This window comes from Sparus aurata, chromosome 17 (genome assembly GCF_900880675.1).
Source record: "Sparus aurata chromosome 17, fSpaAur1.1, whole genome shotgun sequence".
NCBI classification, from domain to species: Eukaryota; Metazoa; Chordata; class Actinopteri; order Spariformes; family Sparidae; genus Sparus; species Sparus aurata.
The window spans coordinates 21816892-21844281 of record NC_044203.1 but is presented as its reverse complement, the minus strand read 5'-3'; the positions used below and the strand labels follow the sequence as shown (position 1 = coordinate 21844281).

The 27390-nt window shown below is 40.3% G+C and overlaps 2 protein-coding genes across 2 annotated transcripts; one reads left to right on the top strand and one right to left on the bottom strand.

Moving 5' to 3' along the window:
* Positions 1-1214: 1214 nt before the first annotated feature.
* On the top strand, positions 1215-18917 carry abcb4 (ATP-binding cassette, sub-family B (MDR/TAP), member 4). The gene is made up of 28 exons (XM_030394319.1): positions 1215-1851; positions 2086-2156; positions 2311-2389; positions 3231-3393; positions 3504-3546; positions 4161-4352; positions 5142-5313; positions 5407-5531; positions 6149-6320; positions 6426-6539; positions 8900-9010; positions 9119-9244; positions 9499-9702; positions 9793-9963; positions 10181-10342; positions 10461-10655; positions 11418-11564; positions 11683-11787; positions 12282-12359; positions 12720-12803; positions 12926-13129; positions 13218-13318; positions 13465-13605; positions 14938-15094; positions 15208-15405; positions 16092-16298; positions 17171-17317; positions 17924-18917. The coding sequence occupies exons 1-28, from the start codon at positions 1834-1836 to the stop codon at positions 18128-18130; spliced, it is 3894 nt and encodes a 1297-aa protein (XP_030250179.1). The 5' UTR covers positions 1215-1833; the 3' UTR covers positions 18131-18917.
* Positions 18918-18981: 64 nt separating this feature from the next.
* Positions 18982-27197, bottom strand: crot (carnitine O-octanoyltransferase). The gene is made up of 17 exons (XM_030394320.1): positions 27031-27197; positions 25161-25284; positions 24580-24704; positions 24313-24494; positions 24068-24192; positions 23846-23954; positions 23265-23358; positions 23008-23133; positions 22808-22909; positions 22590-22673; positions 22369-22476; positions 22146-22276; positions 21935-22058; positions 21744-21822; positions 21411-21504; positions 20907-21026; positions 18982-20788 (listed from the first exon to the last, which is right to left on the bottom strand). Exons 2-17 carry the CDS (start codon positions 25273-25275, stop codon positions 20668-20670), a joined length of 1839 nt encoding a protein of 612 aa, XP_030250180.1. The 5' UTR covers positions 25276-25284; positions 27031-27197; the 3' UTR covers positions 18982-20667.
* Positions 27198-27390: the final 193 nt, after the last annotated feature.

Below are 27390 nucleotides of genomic sequence, written 5' to 3'. Positions count from 1 at the left end.
TACAGACATTAAACTGACTAAGTCATCTGATTTCATAACACTGTGATCTTAAACTGACACAATTTAATAATACACTTTAGGAGAATTATTGAAGAAGAAATAGATAAGTAGTATTTTCATTTGAGCATTATTCACCTTTGTCCTCACTGCCATCATAACTTGTAACATCATTATTAGCACAGATATTTTAATCATTGTAATAGGTTTTTCTTTAGGTTTTTTTTTAAAACTTGAATATCAAGTTAAAAAAAAGAAAAATTCTATAAATCACAAACACTACTTATAAGACAAACTGAGACTTACATGTCAATGTGCCTACTTGGCTGTCTTGCTCCAGTGGTTGAAGAATAATTTAGAAAATGTACTCAATAAAAGTACCAAATGCATGAATGTAGGAATACTCTGTTACAATTAATGGCCTTGATTCAAAATCCTACTTTAAAATTGCAGAAATATTGTCTGTACTTTTAACACTAAAAGTGAGTACAAACTCAGCAGAAAAACAGCCCTGTTGGGTCACAACCAGACACTATGTTATGAAAGGGGTCAGAAGTAGTAGTACGTATATTCCTCTCAAGTTGTGGATATAAGAGCATTAATTGACTTACTTCCCCAGTCACCATTGTCAGTCGCATTTTTATCGTGGCTCTAAAAATAGGCACCTTCCAACCTCTACCCAACCTGCCTCCTCTGTGTTAATTTCCACAATAGTTTGCTGTTTAAATATTCAAATACAGTCTGCTTTCCCGCCTAAATGAGAAGATTACTGCCACTCCATTAGCTTAGCTTAACTTAGCATAGCTACTTGACATGGAGGAAACAGTTAGCCTGACTCTGTCCAAAGGTAAAAAAAAAAACACAAAAAACGTGTTTTATCTGGTCTGTTTAATCAGTACAAAAAACAAAACGTAAAAACAAAACATCACAATGTTTCAGAGGGACTGTGTGGCAGACTATTTCTTGGCTGGATGCAGTGACCTCTCAGATTTCGATTGTTGCCTAGCAACCTGATGGTGATTAACATAAAACTATAAGCATAAACCCCTAAATAAACCTACAACCTGTCACTTTTACAAATTGGTTTTCGTACATTAATCATGAATGCTATTGATTGAGTCATGCCACGCAACCAAGGAGAGCCCAACACATCCTGGTAAACCTCTTAATTTTTTGAATGAATAAATAAATAATATATATAATATCTTAATCGGTGAGCTTGAGGTATACACAGGGATGGATTTAGTTAACTTTCGAAGCGCCAGGTTAGCTGTTTCTCCACTGTTTAGCTCGGCTAAGCTAAGCTAACTATCGCTGCTTAATGGACAGAAGTAGCCCTTGACCTTCTTATCTCCCATTTGGCAAGACGGCAATGCAACACGTTTGTCCCCCACAACATCAAACTCTTGTTTTAATTGAGTAATTAGGTAAAGACGTTTTGTGACAAGGCTGCAAATGAGGACACCTGTCCCCAGACTCCTCAGCTCCTCCCCTGGCTGCTGTTGACTGCCCGTTATCGATTATCTCATGGAATGAAGCGTCGAGCAGCGGACGTGATTCGGAGAGCACAGGCAGCACGGGGGGCGAAACAAGCCGCGGACGAACCGCAAAGAAGTCAAACCTGCACTTTAATTCCTCTGGAGACGGAAGAGTCAGCGCTCTCGTTTCCCATCGAGGGTCATCCGCCGATACTGTACGGCTGCTGTAGAGCCACGTGAGGAGGGGAGAGGGGAGGAGGAGGGGAGGAGGGACGGGCCAGCCTTTGCTCCAGGCAGACGTGTGATCACCACCTCTGTCAAAAATAGACAGGAGCACTGAGAGGGGTCCGGCGTGACCATGGCGAAGAAGCACTGGGTCAGTACCTCTAGCTTTTACTCTATTTCTATTTCATTCTACCTTCATGTGATGCCTGTCCTTCCTGTGTGCTGCTGTATACTGTCTGATGATACATAATTCACCGCAGAGTGAGCTTCATTCTGCTTTCCGGTGATCTGCTGGGGAGGGGGGAGGACACCCTGTTATTTCAGAAAAGGGATAAATATAAATTGTTTAGACAGAAAAAATTCAAACAGCTTCTTCCTCTAACAGGAGCCAGACACGGACGTGAAGGGCGACATGGAAATGTCCACTGGCAAACACGAGCCAAATGGAGATTTAAGGTATTAAATGTACTCTTTTTCTTATGGAGTTCTGCTGTTGTCAAGAGTGATGACTCTGTAACACACAGCTAAAACAGCTCATATACTTGAAGATGTGTCCTATTTCTTAAAAGTTTATATTTGACATCTTGACTTTTATTTACACCTTCTTCAGTGAGAGCAAAGATGATGACAAGAAGAAGAAGAAGAAGGAAAAAACACCGAAGTTGCCCATGGTCGGCCCCATTGCACTGGTAGGTTCAGTCATCACACTGGGATCTCCCTCAGTCAGAGATGGGTGTTATTAAACCTCTATTTTAAAAATGTTCTTTTTATTGCCTTACAATACTTCTAAAATGTTATGTATGTGTTCAAAAGGAGCAGGACACATGAGAAGTGATGTTGATTTTTTTTTTTTAAAGTTTGTCAATGGTCATGTCGTGATACCTAAGCATTGTGTAACCAGTGAGACAAACTTGAGTAAAAGTAAAGATGTCGTGTTGAAATATTTGTACTTGAGGAAAAAATTCAGAGTCTACGATATTAGATATACCTAAGTATCAAAAGTACAAGTAAAAGTAAATTAAACATATATTTACATGCATTTTAATACTGTGTAGTATGGCCTAGTCGATCATCAGATCTCTGAGTATCAAAATCAATGTGTTTTTTTTGTAAATCTAAAAGAAATAAAATAAATGAAAATTGTGCTACAGATGCAGCATGTGATCTGCAAAGTAACTTGTAACTAAAGTTATCAAATAAGTGTAATGGAGTAAAAGTATAAAGTACCACAAATTTGTACAGTACTTGAGACAATGTGCTTTTTTTTGTATATGTTATAGTCCATCAACGAGCATAACAGTAAGATGTGGTGTGTGTGTGTGTGTATGAGGTAAGAGGGGAAGCAGGGAGAGAGGATGGGAGTGCGGCACATCCTCCCGTTGTTTGGGTGGACTCCACCAGTCCCCCACTGTGAGAACATAATGACTCCTCAGACCTGAAAGTTTTCTCCCTGTTCTGATTGCGTAATTCAAAATTCCCCCCCCCCCCACAAACTGATTGTGATTCCTGCTGTTTCTTTTTTGTCTTCAGTTCAGGTTCGCAGACGGCTGGGACGTTTTGCTGCTCATTGCGGGGACGGTGATGGCCATGGTCAACGGTGTAGTGCTCCCTCTCATGTGTATTGTGTTTGGAGACATGACGGACAGCTTCATAGATGACTCCTTGAACTCCCAACTCAACTCAAGCCTCCCCAGTGAGTTTTCAATAACAGGCGTGCACATACATAATTTACTGGATAGATAATGAAGAGGCCATATAGTTAACACCTCTTAACAAATCTCTTATGTTACCTTGTGCCCTCAGATATCACCATACCTACCAGCAACTTACAAGGAGACATGCAGCGGTACGTTGTCTGTATTAACAGCATAAAATGAACATATATCCAAAATGTTGAATTTAGAGTTTGTAACGATCAAAATATTATTATAGAATCCCATCAATGATAGATTTATTGTTACTTGAATCTTCTATTGCCTCCGTGTCAACTCAAAGGAGACCTTTTATGCTTTTTTTCCTTTGCTTCAGTGTTCACATAATATTGTGCCTGTAAGAGATGTTGAAAGTTAAAAAGGTCAAAGTCCACACCAACAGAGGCTCGTTTCTCCCACAGCAAACCTTGCTCCTGAACATCTCGGCAATAGTCTCGCCTTCCATTCTGTGACTTTGTGGCATCACGCTACGTCACCATTTCACACATTTGCATAATTCATTGCCTGGCAGCTAGTTTGGCATGCAAGAATCATTTAGCACTTGCTACTCTGTTGTTGTTAGGAGTGCTGGCTCAGGCGTGTGTGAGCTGACCAATCAGAGCAGGCTTGAGGGCGGGGCAGTACAGAGCGGTAGCAGTAGTGAGCCAAAATAAAATTATGAACCTGAAAATTATCTTTATATGTCTCCTTTTAGTTCCTCTCAAGTCGAAGCAAAGGTAGTTTTAAAGTCACAGTGCTTCTCTTCCAGCTTTGCAATCTATTACTCCATCATGGGGGCCGTTGTACTGGTGGCAGCCTACATGCAGGTGTCCTTCTGGACCCTGGCAGCCGGGCGGCAGGTCAAACGCATCCGCAAGTTGTTCTTCCACTGCATCATGAAGCAGGAAATCGGCTGGTTCGATGTCAACGAGACGGGAGAGCTCAATACACGTCTCACAGAGTGGGTATCACGACACTCTGGTTCATATTTCTCATTTCAACCTGTGTAGTGCTGATCATGCCAGACTTATCAGCACTGCTAAGAATGTATGCAGCCACAATTGTTTTCTGTTTTAAAGTTTGCAGATTTCTCAAATCATTTATTTGTCATTTCATCTATAAAATGTCATAAGTTCCCAGAGCCCAAGTTTAAATTGTTTGTTGTGTACAAGCAGCAGTCCAAAGCCAAAAGATATTCAATTTACCATTATATGTGTGCGGATGTGTAAACTTCCTGTTTTTTAGATTAAAATGCAGAATATGATGCTAATTAGTAATTATTACATCCCCTGGGAAGCTGTTTTGTTTCACTAATGTCATTTTGGACAGTAAATGTATTGTTAATATAACGACATCAGAATTTTTTATTCTCTAACATCAATATTGGCAACAGACTGAAAAATCAGAGTATGATTCGGATTTTCTTATAATTTTAGAATACAAAGCTAAGAACTGTAAATATTGACATTTGAGAAGCTGGAACTAGTAATTTTTTTTACTTTTATTGGCAAAAGCAATTGAACGATCATCAAAACTCTTGCTGAATAATGCTTTGTTTCTTTTTGGTTTCTGGATTTTCTTTTATTTGATGATATAACCCTTCATCTGAAGTTTAATTCGTTAGAATCTAGATAAATAAAGTTGCACAATTCTCACTTTACAAATGCAAAATTGCTTTCATTCCTTTGGTAATACATAAATGTTTTCAGTACTCAGAAGGTCATGGGTTGGTTTTTCTTTGCATGTGCAGCGATGTCTATAAGATCCAGGAGGGTATCGGTGACAAGGCGGGAATGCTGATCCAGGCCTACACCACCTTCATCACATCCTTCGTCATCGGCTTCACCAAAGGCTGGCAGCTCACCCTGGTCATCCTGGCTGTGAGCCCGGCGCTGGGCATTTCAGCCGCACTCTTCAGTAAAGTAAGCGTCTCTCCGAAAATCTTTGCGTTGCTTTTTAGAATTTCATCTGCAGGCATTTTTGATTACATTATGTCCTCCTATTTGTCTGAATAGGTGCTGACGAGTTTCACTAGTAAAGAGCAGACCGCATATGCCAAAGCCGGAGCTGTGGCAGAAGAGGTGCTTTCTGCTATCAGGACAGTGTTTGCCTTCAGTGGTCAGGACAGAGAGATCAAGAGGTGGGTGCAGAATGCTACAACAACAACAACAACAACAACAACAACAACAACAACAACAACAACAACAATAATAATAATAATAATAATAATAATAATAATTGTGAAACTCTATTTGTATGGCATATTTTGTACAAAAAGATGGAACACTGTCCTTCAAACCTGAAAAATCCATATAAAAGTTCTGTAAAAGCAAGTAGAAAAGATTTTTTAAAGTGATATTTCAAACCAAATAAAATCGATAAGATTAATACTGCGAATGGAATTAAGTATACTACCTGACAGCTGATTATCAGTGCTGGAACATCCAATTTTTAAGAGTCCTAAAATCATGACACAGTTTTCACGTTGTATAAGTCCGATGGAAGGTTATGACACCAAATGGGATTGTTTTCTCATCAACAAAGTAAAAACATTTTGTGCGGGGCAAATAAATATTGATCAAAGTCAGAGGAAGAAGCCCCTGAAAGGCTGGATAAGTGGATAAAACCCATAAAAACAAAGGAATTGGATTAGATGTGACATTTGTTGATGCCAAAAGGCCCTGCTGTTTGCAATCTGATTTCTATTTAACTCTAACTTTGCTTCCCATCGAGCTAACCGGCATGCTTGCACCACAGATATAATAAGAACTTGGAGGATGCTATGGCCATGGGAATAAAGAAGGCGCTCTCTTCTAACATCGCCATGGGCTTCACCTTCCTGATGATCTACCTGTCGTACGCTCTGGCCTTCTGGTACGGGAGTACACTCATCCTGAGCGGCGAATACACCATTGGATCCGTACTCACTGTGAGTAGACACATGATGACAGATTTCGTAATTATTTTTTTTTCATTTTAAGCTATTGGAGACTCTGTTGCAGCTAACACTCATGTGTTATGTGTGTGTCTGAAGGTGTTCTTCGTTGTGCTCATCGGAGCGTTCACTGTGGGTCAGACTTCTCCCAACATCCAGAGCTTTGCCAGCGCCCGCGGAGCAGCACATAAAGTGTACAGCATTATTGATCATGTAAGGAATACAATGTTATTTCCTCAAAGCACACATGTCAAAAGATTTTTAGTAATCTCTTTGCCGCTGGACAGTTTGTCAGTTTGTATAACTGAACATGCACCTCTGCACTCGGCCACGCCGGGAGGCCGCTTTGATGAAGCCGATGAGTTGAAGTCAGTAATGAGATGTTGGATTCTGCTCTAATTGGAGCACCTGCTGCTTGGATGAAGATTGCAGGTCACTTGGTTGATGTTGCACAGCTGTGGCTCTCTCCCCTTCCTGAGCTCACTGTGAATGTACTGTGAGATTTTTGCAACTAGTGCACCACAATCACACATGTACAGAGATGGACAGAGTACTCGACCCCAGTACTTGAGTAAGAGTACAAATACAACTGGTCAAAATTTACTCCGTTACAAGTAAAAGTAGCTCAGTCAACATGTTACTCGAGTAAGAGTAAAAAAGTACTTGCTTTTAAAGGTACTTAAGTATCCAAAAGTACATGCTTTTAGATTTACTTTAAATAAGAGTAAGAGTAAATTTCTTATTTTTCACATCAATGAATTACTATAATTTTTTCTAAATGAATTTAAGGACCTTTTAACTCTTGTTTCTGAGAATTAACTCTTTGAAACCACCTGCACTGATGTGCTTGCTTTTAGAACCACAATGTTATATAAAGCCTGCAGAAACACCTAAAAACAAATAAAATTAATGGGATCACAGGAGGACAGCAGATGTTGCAGATGCAGATGTTTATTAACAATCATTAAAACTGTAACCAAATGAACCTGCACCATCCAACTAACTCTCTATCATTTAGCTAAGTTGGGAACTGGAACCCCCTCAAAGACCAATGTTGTCCCCAGACCACTGGTTGAGAATCACTGCTTTACAAAAAACTACATCTGATGCAGCCATTGTCGCGGTTTTGTGTTGACAAACGCAGTCGAGAGCGTGGCTACTTTGGTGGTATCCTTATGGGGAGGGATGACGTATTTCAGCTTTTACGTAGATCCCAGTGGAGAGGGTGCACTGTGATAAGTTTCCTTCTTTGACAAACACAGCTTGTGTCCAATAGTATTTTAGAAAAAAAAAAGAAAAAAAAAAAAGAGCAGACCTGAAAGTAACGAGTACTTTTCAGCCTTCCTAGAAATTAACTCGAGTAAAAGTAAAAATATTTGTCTTGGAAATGTATTCAAGTAAGGGTAATAAGTACCAAAGAAATCTAATACTCAAGTAAAGTACAAATCCTCTGGATATGTACTTAAGTACAGTACTCAAGTAAATTTACTCCGTTACTGTCCACCACTGCACATGTACAGTGTCCCCCTCAAGTTGAGTTAATATGATTTATGTTATTCAGTTAGCTGATGACGTCATGCTGACCATTATTTCACTAAATTCAACTTTGATGTGTTTTTTTTTTTATAAGTTGCTATCTATAATTGATAATGATTGATGAAACTAGATGGATTAGCAGCTTTTGAAGGTAAATATGCCAGAAAAATGTCAGAAACCAGCAGTACAGTCACAGCAGTATGGCAGCACACATACTGAACAATAACCTTCTATCTTTTAATTATATGTGGTGTTTGTGTTGTGTAACATGCCATTACAAAAACAACACGAGATGCCATTTTTCTGTTCCACTCAGCTGATTCCGATGAGATTCTCTGGATTGCAGCATCGACGGTCATTTTATGATTAGTTTACAGTGTGCCTGTACATTTGTCACCATGACAACACACTCAAATCAATTTACAAGCACTGAAACAGGATACTGTGGTCTACAAACCATGAGTTAAAGAGTGCATCTGTTTGCACATGAACACAAATTAGCATACACGGCCACAAGCACAACTGTGAGAGTATGAAACCTCCTCTGTTCTTTTTTTAGTTTCTCCGTGCTGTGAGCAAAAACTGAAGAGGACTTTGTTACTCTCTCCCATTGGACTTAAGATCTGTACACAGCTTTATTTTAGTTATTTTTTATCTCTTTATCTAAGTATTGCTTTTATATTGCTACTAATTTTTTTGTCTTGTTTTGTTTTTCTTGTCTTTTATTATGAAGCACATTGTGATCTAGAAAGGTGTTCAAAAGACAAACAAGATAAACTGTCTGGTCTTAAGTACCAGAGGGTGAGGCCTCCAACAGGGACATAAAACAGACAAACCTTCAACAGCGAAGCATAAGAGAGAATAGCGATTTGTATGTTTAGGCACACTGAGAGAAGCAGTGAAAACACAAAGAGCTGTGGAAATAAACATTAGCCCTGTAACATTAACAGCCTTCCTCCCATTGTCTGTTTGAGGTTATGATAAGAATCAGGTTCTTTATCCAACTGTGGCCAAAGTGTTAACTCTCGCCTCAACAGAAACCGATCATCGACAGCTATTCAGAGATGGGTCACAAGCTTGACTTTGTCAAGGGAGACATAGAGTTCAAGGGGATCCACTTCAACTACCCCTCAAGGCCGGAAGTCAAAGTATGTTCCCAATGGACTCTGTTCAGTGAATTATACACAAGATTACAATCAACTGACATTATATTATCTCAAACCGTGTCTCAGTACTGACACTGTTATCTTTTGTAGATTTTAAACAACTTGACTCTAAACGTGAAGAGTGGACAGACCATGGCCTTGGTTGGGAGCAGCGGTTGTGGCAAAAGCACCACGGTCCAGCTGCTGCAGAGGTTCTACGATCCACACGAAGGAAGTGTAAATGATATTACTACACCACCTTTTTTTTAAAGCAATTGAATCAGTATTTATTTAGTACAATGTTGTAACTTTCAGATCTAAAAGAGTACACCACTGATTTAGCATCAAACTACTATAACATTGTCAGACTCATGTTGGACAGTTGGACCCAACATAACAAAATCGATGCAGCATTAGTATTCTGACACCATCTCACGCTAAACAATCTCCAGGAGGTAACTTTGTGTGTCTGTTTGGCTCTTGTTTTTAAGATATGTATTGACGGCCACGACATCCGTACTCTTAACATCCGCTACCTAAGAGAGATGATCGGCGTGGTGAGTCAGGAGCCCATCCTCTTTGCCACCACCATCACTGAAAACATCAAATACGGCCGACCTGACGTGACGCAGGAGGAGATCATACAGGCTACGAAGGAGGCTAATGCTTACGACTTCATCATGAACCTTCCCGACGTAAGACTGTATTTCTGACTCCCTGTCCTCTGTGCTTATCCAAAACTCTGCCCACAACTTACTAATATTGAGACTCTTATCGCTGAGCAGAAGTTTGAGACGCTGGTTGGAGACCGAGGGACTCAGATGAGTGGAGGACAGAAGCAGAGGATTGCGATCGCTCGAGCTCTCGTCCGCAACCCCAAAATCCTTCTGTTGGACGAAGCCACATCTGCACTTGATGCTGAGAGTGAGACCATTGTGCAGGCTGCGCTCGACAAGGTACAGACATGCACAGACGCATGCTCTGCTTCATCCAGGACACAGTTTTAATGCTTATTATGTTGACATTGATGAAAGAAATGCATTTAGAGTATAAATAGTCTTTCTAGACTTCAGTCCAGACTGGGCCAGACTATTGGATTGTTTGTACTGTGCATGAATGAATATTTAGCTGCTTCTTGTAACTGAAGCAAAAACTCTTTGTCTTTGTGTGCAGGTCCGACTGGGTCGTACCACCATAGTTGTTGCCCACCGCCTCTCAACCATCAGAAACGCGGATGTCATTGCTGGCTTCCAGAAAGGCGAAATCGTAGAGATGGGTACTCACAGCGACCTGATGGAAAAGAAGGGAGTCTATCATTCTCTGGTCACCATGCAGGTAACACACCCACATGAACACTTTGACAAAACATTTTGTCAGACTGGAACTGACAGAATGATGAAAGAATGGTCTTTGATTATGTTCGTGTCTTTCCCCCCGTCTCTGCCAACTATAGACCTTCCAGAAAGCTGAGGATGGGGAGGAAGATGACTGCGAGCTGTCTGCGGGAGAGAAGAGCCCGTTAGCCAAGACCTTCTCTCACTCCTCTATACGCAGGAGGAAGTCCACACGAGGCTCCTCCTTCGCTGCCTCAGAGGGCGACAAGGACGAGAAAGACAAGTCTAAGGGTGACCAGGACAAGACAGAAGAGGTGAGCCTTGGTACCACATGTAGGAAGCCTTCACAAATAAAACAGATAAAACAGACACAGGCTACACAATTTTACATGCTCTCATAGTCCAACTGCACACTAATTGGAAGTCTGATCATTAGATGCTGAAAAGGCTCTTTACGTAGTCGAGTGAGATTTGTTTGGTTGAGTGAAAAATATACTGCATAGGTGATTATACGTGTGTCTTATTGCCTCTGTTCAGGCTAACTCTATTTATCCGTGCCAGTGAAACATTAGCTAACACTTTGCATGTTTTGAATGGTCACGATGGTATTGATTGACAGCTGAGGAAGTTCTCATTATATGCTGATGATATATTATTGTATTTTACAAATCTTGACAAATTAATACTTAATATAATGTCTGTTCTGAGGATTACAAGTTGAATGTATCTAAACGTCTTCCACCAAGCACTGCAGCCAAAGGTAATTCAACATTCACAGTATTCATTCCGGGTTAAATCTGGCTCATTCACTGGCAATATTACACCCAGTCTGGATATAAATGGAACAGGCTGTATGTCTCTTGGGCACTCACTTTCTTCCTGTAACTCAAAATCAGAAAAAAGATATGTCTAATGGAAAAATGGCTTTGCTCATCTCTCCCCACTTTCGAGCAAATATATGTGCTTAATTCAGCAGTCTGCCGTCTATCCTAATGAATCTCTGCCCAAAGAAAGAACAAGAAGGCAGGCAGAGAGAAAAGAGATGTGACTCAACTCTTTTTTCCCTCTTTCTGCAGGATGACGAAGCTCCCCCTGTGTCGTTCCTTAAAGTGATGCGTCTCAACAGTTCTGAGTGGCCATACATCCTGGTGGGGACCTTGTGTGCCATGATCAACGGAGCAATGCAGCCAGTGTTCGCCATCATCTTCTCTAAGATCATCAGTGTAGGTTACTTGTGGTATCTGTGTACCAAAAAAGTTACTTTAATGTTTCATGTTAATCGCAGAATTTGTGATATTTTGAAGAAAGCGCGTAAAATCAGGTGTTTTTTTCTCCTCTCAGGTGTTTGCAGAGCCAGACCAAGAGATTGTCAGGCAAAGGTCTACATTCTTTGCACTGATGTTTGCTGGTATTGGAGCCGTGTCCTTTGTCACTATGTTTCTACAGGTATTGGTGTGCACAAACACATACACACACACACATACACACACAGTCACTTGTGTTGATTTTACCCGTAAAGTTTGGCGTTGTTGGAAATACACTTCTTGTTTAAATGAGAAGATTGATAGCACTGATATGTCAGGACAACAAAAGTTAAGATAGACAGCAGGTTAGTTTAGCATAGCCCTAGGTGACAGAAGCTGACTCAATACATCTCTAAAACTCAGCAATGAACTTTTTCTCTTGTTTGTCGAATCAGTTGAAAAAACTTTGGACAGCTGTTACCCCATAGAAACTATTATTTTGATTTTAATATTAAGTCTAATCTTAAATGTTAAAAACCAGAGATGGTTCTGTCCCAGGCTGACAGTGTGATATAGGAAAGTGCCTCTACAAGTGACACCCACACACATATACACCCAAAGAAAATGTTGCAGTATAAACACATGCAGGTGACTTGACTGTGGTGCTCATCTCGTCTTTCTGTAAACTGCTCACAGGGTTTCTGTTTTGGTAAATCTGGAGAGATTCTGACCCTGAAGCTGAGACTCAAGGCCTTTACGTCCATGATGAGACAGGTGAGTGCAATGAAATGAAATGAGAAGCCTACACCGGGTTCTATACGGGAAGTGGTTTTAGATTGGTTATAACTAGAGACATTAAAGAGAGGAGACAAACCGCTTCAAGTATTTTGAATAGAAAAGTGTGTAATGCCAGAGATGATGGTTGTATGAGACATATATCGTACCACTTCCCCCAGAAGCCACTTGTGTCCTTTATGGCAGTGAACAGTGTGTCACAACAAAGTGGCGCACAAGCTTAAAATGTTCACCTATTTCTGATTGCTGTCATATAGTACTTTCATTTTGAAATCTTTGTGAATTTATTCTAATGATTTTCATGGGCTATGGAAAATGTTTATCCTTGTTTACTTGCAGGATCTCGGCTGGTTTGACAACCACAAAAACAGCGTTGGAGCGCTCACGACAAGACTGGCCACAGATGCTGCCCAAGTACAAGGGGTAAGTCTCGACACACACACATACACCCCCAGTCACACAGAGCTATTTACTGCAAGGCCACCACAACCGATCATCTAATGTAATCCATGTACATGTCATCTGCTTCATTCCCATCTGCTCAGGCTACAGGAGCACGTCTAGCCACACTGACGCAAAACTTCGCCAACATGGGCACCGGCGTGATCATCTCCATGGTGTACGGCTGGGAGCTGACCCTGCTCATCTTGGCTGTCGTGCCCATCATAGCAGTTGCTGGTGCTGCTGAGATGAAGCTGCTAACCGGACACGCTGCCGAAGACAAGAAGGAGCTGGAGAAGGCTGGAAAGGTTGGGGATAGTTCGAGCAGCAATTGTTGAAACACTGATCATGTAATACATTGTAGATATAACATTTGTATGTTTTTTTTCTCTACAGATTGCTACAGAGGCCATCGAGAATATCCGTACCGTTGTGTCTCTCAACAGAGAACCCAAGTTTGAATCTTTGTATCAGGAAAACCTCTTAGTGCCATACAAGTACGTGAAATTACATGATTTAAACCACAGATCCAGTCTCTCCATGGGACATATAACAAAAATTGGAGAAAACAAAATATGCATTTTAATCAAATTAATTAATTTGTGCTCATCCCGATGCCACCTTTCTCCCACTCTCTGTGCAGGAACTCCAAGAAGAAGGCCCATGTGTATGGATTCACCTACTCCTTCTCTCAGGCCATGATCTACTTCACTTATGCAGCCTGTTTCCGCTTCGGAGCTTGGCTCATTCATGAAGGGAGAATGGATATGGAAGGGGTTTTCCTGTGAGTAAACAGACAATCAAGAGATTGACAGCAAGTGGTTTTAGATCACAGGCACTTACAGCAGGTTACATCAGACTGAAGTGTTCTTGCTGGAAGGAGAGACTGTTTATATGGCTTTTAATCATTATCCTGGCCCTGAAGCATGTGAAGGGCCACTGTGAGTGCGAACCAAGAGCATGTACTGTAGTCAGTCACACAAGACACCTGTAGCACCCAGGCATGCACGTGTTTCAGGATGCTAACTTAACTCAGTTTGTCATTGTTGGGCGGGACCACTGCCTGCATTTTTACTCTGCCTGTTACACAAAGAGGAAGTCCAAAGTTCACATCACCTTGAGCTTCTAACAGAACATAAAACTATAAAACAAATAAATAATAACTCCTCACCCCCAAGGAGCCGTTTTAACAGTGTTCTGGGAACCATATTTTCCTCTGAGAGCAGCTTGTTTATTCAGTTATGGTTTTGTATTATTACCACAAAAGAGGTGTTAATATATTAGGATGATCTTGCGGAACAAAACGTGTTATTATCATTAACCTGTGTTTCTAAAGAGCCCGTTTTCAAAATTATTATAAAAAATCCCATAGGGTTTTTGTTGAGGGAACCAGGACGTTGCTAACTTCCTGGTTAGCCTACAAAAATACCTCATCCCTCTAGCACTGTATGTCACATAAACAATCCAGAGCCTCTTAAACCATTCCTGTATCTTTCTGTGCTTGCACTGTAATGGTCGATGGCAGTAATGCACCTAAATACTGATATATACCGCAATATCACTGAAAAAAGCTAGATGCTACTACTAATACTAAAAATAGTGTCGGAGGAGAAGACAGACTGCGAATAGATATTGTGATAATATTGTTATTGTGAATTATTTTAGCCATGATAATCATGTTGTAAGAATTGAAAATCTGACAATGATAGTCTGAGCAAGGTTCGAAATCGTGGATTGGCCGATCAACCGACTGACATTTCCATTCCTAGAGCCTAAAGTCTTTATATTATATTAGATTAGATTGTAAATATAACCTTATAACCTGATGAAAATGCTTGTGTGGAAATATTAAGATATTATCATGATGTCTTGACCTCGTCTTCCCTGCATTTAAACACAGTAGCTCATTTGTGTCTTAACAGGTTGACTTGTGTAACTACAGGACAAAAAAGAGTGACACTTGCAAACACATCATGTGCACACAAAGGTTCAGATATCATTACTTCCTGTTAGCTCAGCCTTATGTAATCCTCTTTAACACTCCATTGACAAAAAAGGTAGAAAATGTAAGGAGAGGAAAGGTAAAACTAGTATGTGTCTGACTTCTTCCCCTCAGTGTGATTTCGGCTGTTCTGTACGGTGCCATGGCTCTCGGAGAGGCCAACTCCTTCGCTCCAAACTACGCTAAGGCCAAGCTGTCAGCAGCCCACCTCATGATGCTGATCAACAGCGAGCCAGCCATTGATAACCTGTCACACAAGGGAGACACACCGGTACACAAACGCAAAACCTCACACACCTCACACTATCCTTAAAATAGTCAGAACTAATAATTATATACACACGCTGACAGATGCCTCTTCTCTCTCATTTCTTAAAACTCCAGGAGGGATTTGATGGCAATGTGTGCTTTGACGATGTGAGATTTAACTACCCTTCACGGCCAGATGTTCCCATCCTCCAAGGGCTGAATCTGAAGGTGAAAAAGGGAGAGACTCTGGCTCTGGTGGGTAGCAGCGGCTGTGGGAAGAGCACCACCATCCAGCTGCTGGAGAGGTTCTACGACGCCAGAGAGGGGAGAGTGGTGAGAAGACAAACACACACACACCCGCGCTCGCTGTAATCATCACGCCTGTGCCTCTTCACCTACTCAGTTAGCTAATGGATAGCCAGACTGTGTTTATGGCCTCTTTATAGCATTGTACTGAACACTGGCAGGACAGGGACCTGGGAGATGGTATAATGTGTGTGTAGCATGTGTGTGTTTATCTTGACTGCACCCACCATTACGTTTTATCTTGATAGGAGGGAGACAAGAATGATATTTATTGCTGTCTACTGCTCTACCGTGTTGTCACAAGGTCACTGTTTTAAAGCTGCTCCTCTGATAGCACAAGGATCTTGTGTTTGAAATGTTTTTGTCTCTTAATCAGCATCAACTGTGATTTGACTTTACAGACTTTTTGACTTTGTAAAGCTGCAAATTCCAATATTAATATTTTATGTTTTCGGATTGTCTGTCCATCCCTTTCTTGTGAACGAGGGAATTTCTTCAAATTTGGTACAAATGTTCATTTGGACTCAGGGATGGACTGAACTCATTAGATTTTTGTTGGCCCAATTTCAAAAGTTAAGGACATTTAGGAGCTAAAAAGCAACAGGAGCTAATGAAGAGCCAAAAGAAAGAGGCCTAAAATGTATTTCTTGCAGATTAAAGACAACAATCTCGGCCACTCAAATGGAATTTCTGCTTCCATTTTTCTCCATTAGGTGCTGGACAATGTGGATGTCAAACGGCTGAACATCCAATGGTTGAGATCACAGATGGGCATTGTGTCCCAGGAGCCCGTGCTGTTCGACTGCACCCTGGCAGAAAACATCGCGTATGGAGACAACAGCCGCACTGTGACAATGGAGGAGATAGAGGCGGCTGCTAAAGCGGCTAACATTCACAGCTTCATCCAAGAGCTGCCACAGGTAACCGATGCCATTTCCTCATGTGTCATTAATACCGTCTTCTCAGTGGGAACAAATATGAAGATAAAAAGGCAGCACGATTTTGTTTTATCTTTATCTTTACAACATCTCATGGCCCCTAAAAGTGATTAACTCCGCATAGTAAACGATTGTTCACCTAAATCACAATTCATAAATTTCCTTTCCCACCTCCAGTGAAACCTGATCTTTTATCTCCAGTGTCAACTAGTTTTGGCTACATTTGCCAAAGTTTATAGCTATCCTTCCATTAACATCTGATTTATTACTCCACCTCGTCATAAAGATGGTGAATAGAATTTGGTTTGTGTTGCTCATAGTATTGGAAAATTATATTTTTACAAAAATAACAGCGAACTTTCTTATCAGACACTAACAAGTGTAAGACAAGTCAAATAATATAGACATACCACTCAAACTGGTAAGAATAATACATAATACATTTAAATCAATTGCCTGCCAATAAACTCAACTAGATGAATACTAACTCATAATATTTAGTAGCGATTACATGGTTATTTTCATGAAACTTTCTAGGACATTATTGACCTGTAAAATAAAATGTTATCAGACAACAATCTACAATTACTTTTGTAATTTGGCATTTAAATTGGCATTATATTTTAGCAAAAGTGTTTATTTTATTTTTTTGACTTTTAACAGTTATTTGTAACAGTTCATTGTTACATTTTTTGGTCTTTCAAAATTTAATTTATAGTATTTTTGATTTAACTTCTTTGATTTTGTTGTTTGAGGCTGCATGTTTCTATGAAAGTTGTGGCTATATGAATGAAGCTGAGTTGAATGTAACAATATTATGTGCCACCTCTCTCGTTCTGTGTTTGTATGAGCAGAAGTACAACACTCAGGCAGGCGATAAGGGAACGCAGCTGTCAGGTGGACAGAAGCAGCGCATCGCCATCGCACGAGCCATCCTCCGTAACCCCAAAGTGTTGCTGCTGGACGAGGCCACGTCCGCACTCGACACTGAGAGTGAGAAGGTGAGTGTTTATGGTCAACTGTACAAAACATGGACAGAGATTTCTGTCCATAACCTGCATTGTTACTAGTGGCCAGCAGGGGGCGACTCCACTGGTCTCAAAAATAAATTGATTGTATGGATCATGAGAAAATGAATGAACTTCTCACCTAATTTATTACCTCAGTAAACAGTTTTCTATGGTGTATGGTCTTAGCTGCTAGTTTTAAGTCATCTTAGTACAGCATGATGCTGAATTTTGTAATTATGCTCCCATTTAGAGTAAAATAGATGATAAAGCCAGCTTGCTGTAGGACATGGCTACCTAGTGATATCCTCCCCAGCTCCCCCTCTATTGGAAATATTCAAAAAGCAATAAAAAACAAAACAGTTTTGTTGTTTACTGACAGTGTGTGGGGAACAATTAGATGCATGAAGTGTCCTCGATGTTCACTGGAGGTTAATGCTTCAAAATGAATTCAGCATACATTTTCAAGTTCCATCAAAGCAGACCTGTAAATAAGAAACAGGAAGACATGAACACATCACTAGCGGATCAAAAAAACAAAGATTCCTATCACTATCACCTAGATTCCTAGATTCACCATCACCATTCTGCTCTTTCCAGGTGGTGCAAGAGGCGTTGGACCATGCCAGCAAGGGCAGGACGTGCATCATCGTGGCCCACCGCCTGTCCACCATCCAAAACGCAGACCGCATCGCTGTCTTCCAGGGAGGAGTGGTGGTCGAACAGGGGACGCATCAACAGCTGCTGTCTAAGAAGGGAGTCTACCACATGCTGGTCACCAAACAGATGGGCAACGGGAGCGAATAAGAAGACAGAACTATTTTTCAGTTTCAGGAGGGACCCAACACTCGTGCCGTTCATCGCCAACTCTCTGCTTCTGAATGTTCAAATGCCAAAAAGTCTTAACATCTGTTCATGTGTTTTTCTTCATCTGCCTTTTTCAAAGATGACATTGTGACATGTGATCGTAGAAAATAAAAATAAATGAGTGAACACACTCGCAGCTCACTGGGACACTTGAATGTTGGTTGCACTTGTGCTTTTTCCTGTCACACAAGTCAAAATGTCTGCTTTGAAAAAGGCCCTCTCACGCTTTCTTATCTTTGTTTAAAAAGATCTGATCACATTTGTGCCTCGTACACTGGGACTCATGTACGGCCAGAAATTTAAAGGTGGAGCTACTGTTAGAGAAAAAAAAAATCTCTCACTTTTGTTGATTTCTTGTGCCACCCTCCTTTAACTGCAACTACAGTGATTAAACTTGCCAATACACTGGATTTATTCTGTATCACAGTGCCTGACACTGGGATCATCCTCACAGATATGTCATGTTATACAGTATTTGTTTTAGGTAAATTCTTTGATAATTTATTGATTGTATTTTTCTATGTTTTCTACTGTCAGAGTTAATAATTGAGCAGAAGTGCATTAAGTATTTAACCTGGGAACATGTTGTACACAACAGGGCTGTGCACATTTGAATTTTCTGTCACACACTAGGAATCCTTTTTTTTCTACAAATGCACATAATTACTAACCTTTTCAAAGAATATGCTTATGTGAAACTATTAAAATTTTATATTCAATTATTGAACCATCACCTCATCATCATTTAACTCATTTAACTCATTACACTGGACAAAACCAAAAAAATCAAGTAGATGGAAATCTTCTAAGTTTATTTAAACTTGACTACATTTCCAAAATTGCATACATTTCTTTCAATGTTTTTATTCAGATTTAACAATATTGAGCTATTTTTCATTTGAACATTTAAAGGAAGAACAATCTTACTCACATTTCTCAAAGTTCAGTCAACATTCACAGACAAATTACAGGTTAGTTTAAGGCTTTAAATGCAGATAAAGAAACCACAGTGTTTAAGGCTTGTGATGTTTTACAGCAGTACGAAGCCAGGAACAGTCATTCATCATTAACTGAGGAGACATCGGAACAAATAAAGGAAAGCTGCATAGTGTGTAGAGCCCATAAGTGACCATGTTAGTCGGGATTTGGTTCAAGGAAGTTGAAACAATCAACAAAACAAGTTTCACTGATGTACTGAAGTATAACAAAACAATGTGCAGTACTTCAGTAGACTGGAAGGCAGGCTTTAGTCTTCCAAAGGCAGACATTTCAATTATTCTCACATTTTTGAGCATGGAAATATAAACAATCATGATACAGCAGCTTTTGACAAAAAAATGTTTCACAGGTCCAGAAATGGTGATGACAAATTATTACAAATTTTGATTAAAAATTTGACCCTGTTATTCTAGTTAACTAACCTAAAGAGTCACAGAGAAACAGAGGGAGCGCTGGGGGCAAACAGCATTAGCTAACTGTGTTGGTCCTCAGCTGATTAAAGGAAGGATTCGCCAATTTTCAAGTCCATCCTAGAACAATATCTGCGCCCGTTTGAACACTGAAAAATGTTTTGCGCAATGCATTTCTTCAAGATCAGAGATGTCCTCTTCATGTAAGTGATGGGGGACAAAATCTACAGTGCTTCTTCTTCACAATAACAAATTGTGAACTATCCTTTAACTGCATGCGTTTGTGGAATAATAACCAAAAATTAAACTTATTCTCTATGGTGATTATTGACCGTGTTAGCCACAAGTCAAAACAAACACCAAGAATATATCATCAACTGGTTAAACTTAATTTAAAAAAAAAATCTTTATTGAAGAAAATTGGAAAATTAATAAAATTAATTTTAATTTCTGTCGGACTTCAATAAGTTTTTACATTTCTGTAGATTTTGTTTGGAGGATGAAATCAAAACATAAAACATGACAAATCAATTTTGTGTAACTTACATCAAAGTTGTTTTTATGGATTTAAATGGAATACCTTTTATTATAAAAGAAAAATCTAAGGCAAACAGTCAAAACTGCCAGAAATTATTTTCTACCATTCTCCACCTGCGAACAGTCTCTGTTTATTCTGGCAAACATAAAGAAAGGTGTGGAGCCTTAGCATGAGTTTAGCTCAAATGTGGATTAATACTGTTGGAAATAAAATCAAAATTTATACTACAATCATGATAATCAGGACAAATATTTACACCTAGAGTAAAAACTTAAGTGTGTTTAGCACTACGAGAAACAGAAGAGCTTATTTTTTATAATGCCAAAACCAGTGGCTATCACTTACTGGCACTGATTCTCTATATTTGCATTGATCTGTGCTGAAAACAAACATTACTATCACTAGCTGTCGGCTGGTAACTGAGGGTTTGTAAAATGTGTGTGTGTTAATGTTCAAACACGTGCTGAGGGACAAAAAGTAAACGTGGACATTAGCCTGTTTTTAGCGACCCTGTCTGTTCGTGGGAGCACTTATAGCTGAGAGGTGGTGGCCAGGTGGAGCATCTCGTGCAGGGAGCTACAGAAGATGTTGTACAGTGACGCAGCATCTGTCTGACGGCAAGACTTCCACGCTGAGACGGAAACAACAATCCTGGAGGGAGAAAAAGTATAAAGTATAAAACTAATTTACCAGTGAAGGTGAAAACTGAATTGAAAAACATAATTATCACAAGAAACAGCCTTATGAAAACACGTCCTTTTCTGCCCACCTGTCGTCTCTGATGCGGTAGAAAAAGCCATAACCATGGTGCACCATGGGAGCCACGGCCCCCAGAACTGTGGTGTAGCCCACCAGACTGGATGACAGCACGAAGTTACCACCGCCACCGCTGCAGACACAGACACAACTCAGTTTCAGTGAGAGCTGTACAGAGATATGATATCTGTACACAGTGCTTTTCATGCCATGATCACTAAATCAAATCAAATCAAATCAACTTTATTTATATAGCACCTTTCATACATGTAAAAATGCAACCCAAAGTGGCCACCCTCATTCATGTAATACACACACACACACACACACACACACACACACACAGACACACACACAGACACACGCACACACACACATGCACACACACCCTTGAGCATACTACACCGATATGTACACCCCACCCCCCCACAAGATAAAGTGGAATATGGCTGTGCACTGATAGAAAGTTCTGTTACACATGTTGGTACAAATGGATTTGAGCGAGTTAAATCTGTACCTCCTTGCATAGAGGGGGTCCATGAAGAGTTCTGGAGCGGGAAGTCCCTCCTCTCTGGCGATAAGATACAGCCCGAGAAGATGCCTGTCGAAGCCTGAGCAGCCACAAAAGAACGTGAATCCACATACAGTAGATCAGAGACACACATGCCGGTGCTCCACCCATTAACTTCAAAAGCCAAATAAACATTGATTAATACTTCATTACTACACTTTCTTTTCTTCTTGACTCTGTCTATGTTTATGGTTTTACTAGAGGTTACTAAAGAGGTACTCTGAGTCTTCTTGTACACAAGAAATACAGAGCAACAACCTGTAAGTGAAGTGAACTAACCTTTTCCTTCCTGGGCTTCAGCCATCAGTTTGTTGTGTTTATTGAAGGCCAGCTGCATGGCTTTCCTCTTGGCATCACCCTGACAGAAAAATGCTTATATGTTAATGTTCAAGTATTCAAAGACTTTTTCCACCTCCCTTCTCTTCAATGATTCTGCCACAGTGCACGGTTCCAGACAAACACACACTCACATTGGACGTGGGGTCCATCATAACTGCACACCAGTCCACAGCCTCCTTGGTGCAGGGTCGCATCGTCTCCGTCCTGCCGTGGTAGAACTTGCGTGTCATTGCTGTCTCATAACAACTTCCTGGCCTGAGAGCGGTAAGAAGAGACATCAGGGTGATTCCCTTCTTAGTTTTCAAACATCACTCTTGCATGGTCATATTGGTGAGTCCATACTTCTTGTGCAGTCTGTAGAAAGCCAACTGCATGGCTAGTTGAATAAAGGTGTCTGGATGCAGCTTCCTCTGTTTGATGGCTGTTTTTCCAAACGCTGTGAAGGCGTAACACACCACCTGCAGGTCCCGAGTCTGTAAAACCAGCGACAGAGTGGACAATCACATACGGACAAGTTATTTAGGCTGTTTTTCTTAGCATGGGCTGCTGTTGAATATAGGCTCACCGACTCCAGGTATTGCTGCTTGGCGTGGCTGATGTCACTCTGGACCTTTTCGTCCACAGTAAACACCTGCTCCTCAGGAGGGGGTACGGGTCTGACTACTTCTGAGCCCTAAAAGTACAGACATTAAGGCATCATTAGTGGACATGTACACTTAAAGTGAGCTGTCATTATCAAGAAAAATTTAAATTCACATAAAGAATCAAGTAAAAGTCAATATTCACCTTCCATTTGCCTTCTGTAGCTTTAACTTGCTGGTCCAAATACCAACAAAAGGACACCAGTACCATTGCATCATATGGCGCATGCTGCAAAACAATTTGAATGTATCATGTTTAGGACATTGTTTTACATGTTAGAGTTTTTTGCTTTTTGGACAGAGAGGTTTCAAGACACCAAGATCTAGCATGACACACACAAACACACACGTACACAAACTCACATCACAAGTGGATCCAAACGTGCCGTCTGCGAAGACGATTGAATTGTACGATTTGTCTCCCCAGCGGATGGTTGGGTTGCCTGTAAGTGCTTCCAGGGTCATCTGTGATCAGAGGGGCAGAGTCACACAATCAGACACTGAGGCCATTGAACACAGTTAGTCATGCAGCCATAAATAATTTAACTTTGTGCCGCCCGTACATTGGTGTAGTTCTCTGGAGAGGAGTAGGGTTTGGTTTCATCCAGAGATATGACGAACAGACTGCTCTGGATGGTCTCCAGGATGGTCTTATTGTGCGGATCAATGCTTATTAGATGCTCTCTGGCCTGCAGAGACAGTAAACAAGTACTGCTCGTCAGGTATGTTTTTCTGAAATATGAGAACTCGCTCACAAAATAAATAATCTATAATCTGTTGTAGATCTTATTCAAGTCCTCCAAAGCTTGAGCACTCCTACCTTCGCCCAACGAGTCCTCTCCTCCGAGGTGAGAGCACTCACTCCGTCTCCCTCTGGCTCTCTCTCACAGCGCTCTTTCACATAGCTCAGCTGCCTGTACAGGATTACAAAAACAAAATAAGACCAGTTGAAAGCAGGGTGTTTTCCATCCAGCCTGCTATTACAGGGTATCATTATATTTTTTTGATTTGTTCCAAAATTCTACTTCTCTTATCTAGAGACTATCTCCTCCCCCTTATTGTTCCCCAAAACACACTCATAACTATATACACACACAGACTGCCATGCAATCTCTCAAACAGACATAGTCCCAATATCTGAGTATTTTTTGTGTTCTGCTTCGTTTTTTGCAGTCGCCTCTGTCTGAATTCAGCGTTTACCTGTAGCGCCCTCTTTGGGCTGATGAGTGCAATGAAAAATATTTAATAAAATTCCTCAATGTTTTATTAGAAGTTGGATAAGCAGTGTCAGCAGCAGTTAATTCACATCCTCAAAACATCAGAAAGAAGACTCTGCTCCTGGGTACTAGGTTTATAATTTGGATTTTATCCTAGAGTGGTGTTTGTACTTGTAATCACTACCTGAGTATTTCTGGAGGAGTGAGGATTTGGCCATCACAGAGTCCGTCAAATGTGAAGACCCGTCCACGACAAAGCACTACCAAATGGGAAGGGCATGGACCCTCACACTCTGTGACACAGCACAACACACACATTACACAACGCTGATCTCAACTAAGAAAGTGGAGTAAAGAGCACACAGGTGTGTCTGAAGGTTAGAGATAAAAGCTGAATTAGACCTACCTGTTTTGAAGTAGTTACGAATGGTGTCCTTCTTTACTCCGGGTACTTTGCAGGTGCAGAACAACATTCTGAACTGCTCCATATCTAATGCTGTTTTTCCAGCTTTCTGTGGAGGCAGCCTCTCCCTAAAACATGGAAGAGAAAGAACAGAAAATCCACATTTGACTTCATGTAAAAAAAGAAGAGCAAACTCAGCTTAAAACACCACAAACACAGAGTTTGCGTTGTGTGTAAACAAGTCTTACGTGCGGATCATGTTCCAGTACTGTAGTGAATGCCATGTGATAATACTGGCCCTCTGAAGAGAAGTTCCCTCTGCAGGAGGCCAGCAGTGCTCCAGGTAGGGCGCTGGGCCTCCAAAGTTTACATTCAGCTGAGAGGGGGTGCGGATCTCCAGATACGCTGTGTCTAACCACCATTCTTCCAGCTGGGAGTAAAAACACAAAACATTCAGCAAAGTAAAAAAGACATCTGTAACACTAAAAACGAGACATTTCAGCTCAATCAGGCACCCAGTTTCTCTTTGTCCTCGCTCTCTGCTGTAGTTTCTGGTGCAGATCTTTGCCAACACCCTGTTGAAACTTCTTCACAATGTCAAATGTAGCCTTGAACTCTTCATCAGAGGCAAAAGGGCGAACTGATGGAAAACATGGCAGCACAAAGTTAGTCAGTCTGTCAAGTGAACATGCTCAATTGAAACACACAATCATAAATGCATACTTAAACACTTGTATATGTAATATTATAATACACAGAACTAGAGACTGTCTGAATTTGACATATCAAATAATATAACAAATTACAACATCTCTAAGCTAGGTGTACTGGGGAGAAGAATTGATGGACATGACACAGAAAAACCCAAAGAGAGCTGAGGTAAACCGTTAACTGCTGGTGGATAATTTTAATTAACACTTCAAACACTGTTAACTTAGTTTTGTATCAAAAATGTGCAGAAATTTAGTTTACCACGTTTCATTTTCTTAATAATTTATAGTATTTTTGGATACATATTTAAAGTATTTAAATATCTAGAAAACCTGCAACAGAGTAACTCAGAGACTGAGCAGGTTGTACCAAGCTCCAATCTTACCTGAATCCAAGTACTTGGAAAGGCTCATTTCTAGTGTCGGGACAGGCAGGGCTGGCAGGCTGCTTTGGTACTGGAAGGTCCGCTCGGGCAGAGACTCTGACAAATGATTCGCCATTTCTTCTTTCTGTAACACAAATAAATGTGACACTATAATGAGGCTGAGGCTGACATGCCTTGTATCACTGTTATGACTAAATCAAATGTTTCAGAAAAATCCTCCACTTGACCTTTTTTTACAACTGTTTATTCTGAACAGTGAGATAATTACTGTATAAACTCTACAAAGTACCACGATTTGATGTGTACATCAACAGACAATGTTTGTGCTGTATGAAAATGTTTGGCCTTTTTCATACAGATTTCACATATGGGTCAACGTTGAATATGTTTTAAACCCTCATACTAAACATACATGACACACCTGCCATAAACAAGACATGAGAGAGCAGTTCCTGTGAGATCTGAATGTTCATGTACAATAACCATTAGAGTTGCAACTGGCAATTTTATTCATCACAAATTAATCTGAAGATTACTGTCTTGATTAATGGATTAATGGTTTGGTAAATAAAATGTTGGAAAATGTTGTCATAATTTCCCACCTTCCAGAGTGAAATGGTTGTGTTGTCAGAACAAAGATATTCATCTCAATGTATACCACAAAGAAAAGCAGAAGCTGATTGAGAAGATGAACCCGCTGAAAATGACTAAAATGACCTGTCATCTAAATTGCTGTGCATTCATTTTCTGTTTACTGCATAATTAATAATCAGTATTAAAAATATTGTACATTTTTTTAAGTTTACATGAAAATATATGTAATACATATAATTTTATGTTTTCTTTCTTCCTTTAGCACCACTTTCATGTACTATTTTATTGAATTCTACTTTGAATATCAAAGTATCTGTATATACATCTTCTGTGTGTGTGTAGCATGAGAGGGGGCTGCAATTACGCCTCACTGTGCAATCCTGTATTGTGTAATGCCAATAAAGCTGAACCTTGAACTTTGATGTATGCAGTCACTGACCATTATATTCAATTTAAAATCATGGTTAAACGACAATAAGGTGTGCAACCATACTTACAAATATCCTGAGGCATGTTTTGTTTTAGGTTTAATGTATTGCTCTCCTTGTCCTTCTGTTGTCTCTGCTATAAACACAGTACAGCTGTTCTGTTTCTATGTATTTTTTGTGTCTATTGTAGCTGTCATTACACCTGCACAGGGGCTGCAGATGAAAATGATCTAGGGATGACTAAACTGGCACATTTGCAGAAATGTTAATAATGTGTCATTGCCCCTGTAAATGTACTTAGATGACTTACAACGATAGTAATCCTAAACCATGTCTAACTCCACTTAGGTTTCAGACACATGAGCAGGTGAACACAGCAGCTTCAACAAAGAACTGTGAATTTCACTGAGATCACATTGTGAGTAGTATTTGGGGATATACCATCAAAATATGTGTTTTTCTTGCGGTTTTGACATCCCACTCTTCTGTTATGGAACATTAGCTTAACTAGCTGGTTAGCTTTACAATGTCTCTATGCTATTAAAGCTATTTAAATCCATAAACTTCTTTTACGACGACTCGATAAATCGTACTTCAGCGTCCATTTTCATGGAATTTCAGACTAATAACCTGTTTGTTAACAGCACTCTGATGAATAAGACTTTAAACTCAACATGTAGCAGTAAGATATATAGATGATTAGCCGACACAAAGCTGTTTATGTTACAGTCCATTAGCTTCTCTCTCCTCCGGTTACAAGCTAACGGTATGACAACAACACTGAAAGTTGGGAGAAACTTGAATTAAACACTTCCTAGCTTTCAAACACGGTGCTTCTGTCGGCTCACCTTCTCCGGGACACGTTAGATTAATGCATACACACACACACACAGCAGAAGTATCTTGGGTCTTGCAGCCGGCTGGACGTTGGGGAGGCTTCAGGGTTGTTTTGTCCGCAGCGGACCTTTACCCCACTGGACGACTGTGCCAGCCCGGAACACATCACTGCGCATGCGCGTCGCACTTGACCTACATTTCTATCAGTGAAATAATGAGGCATTGATACCGACTGTGTGTGCTGCAGAGAGGTGAGGGGCTGCATTAACTTAGAGGCTGTGGACCAGAATAGAGTCTATGAAATTTGAAACAGGTCTTTTTATTTGATCCCGGCACAGAGAGAGGATTTTTAAAATGGTAAAAAAAAGAAA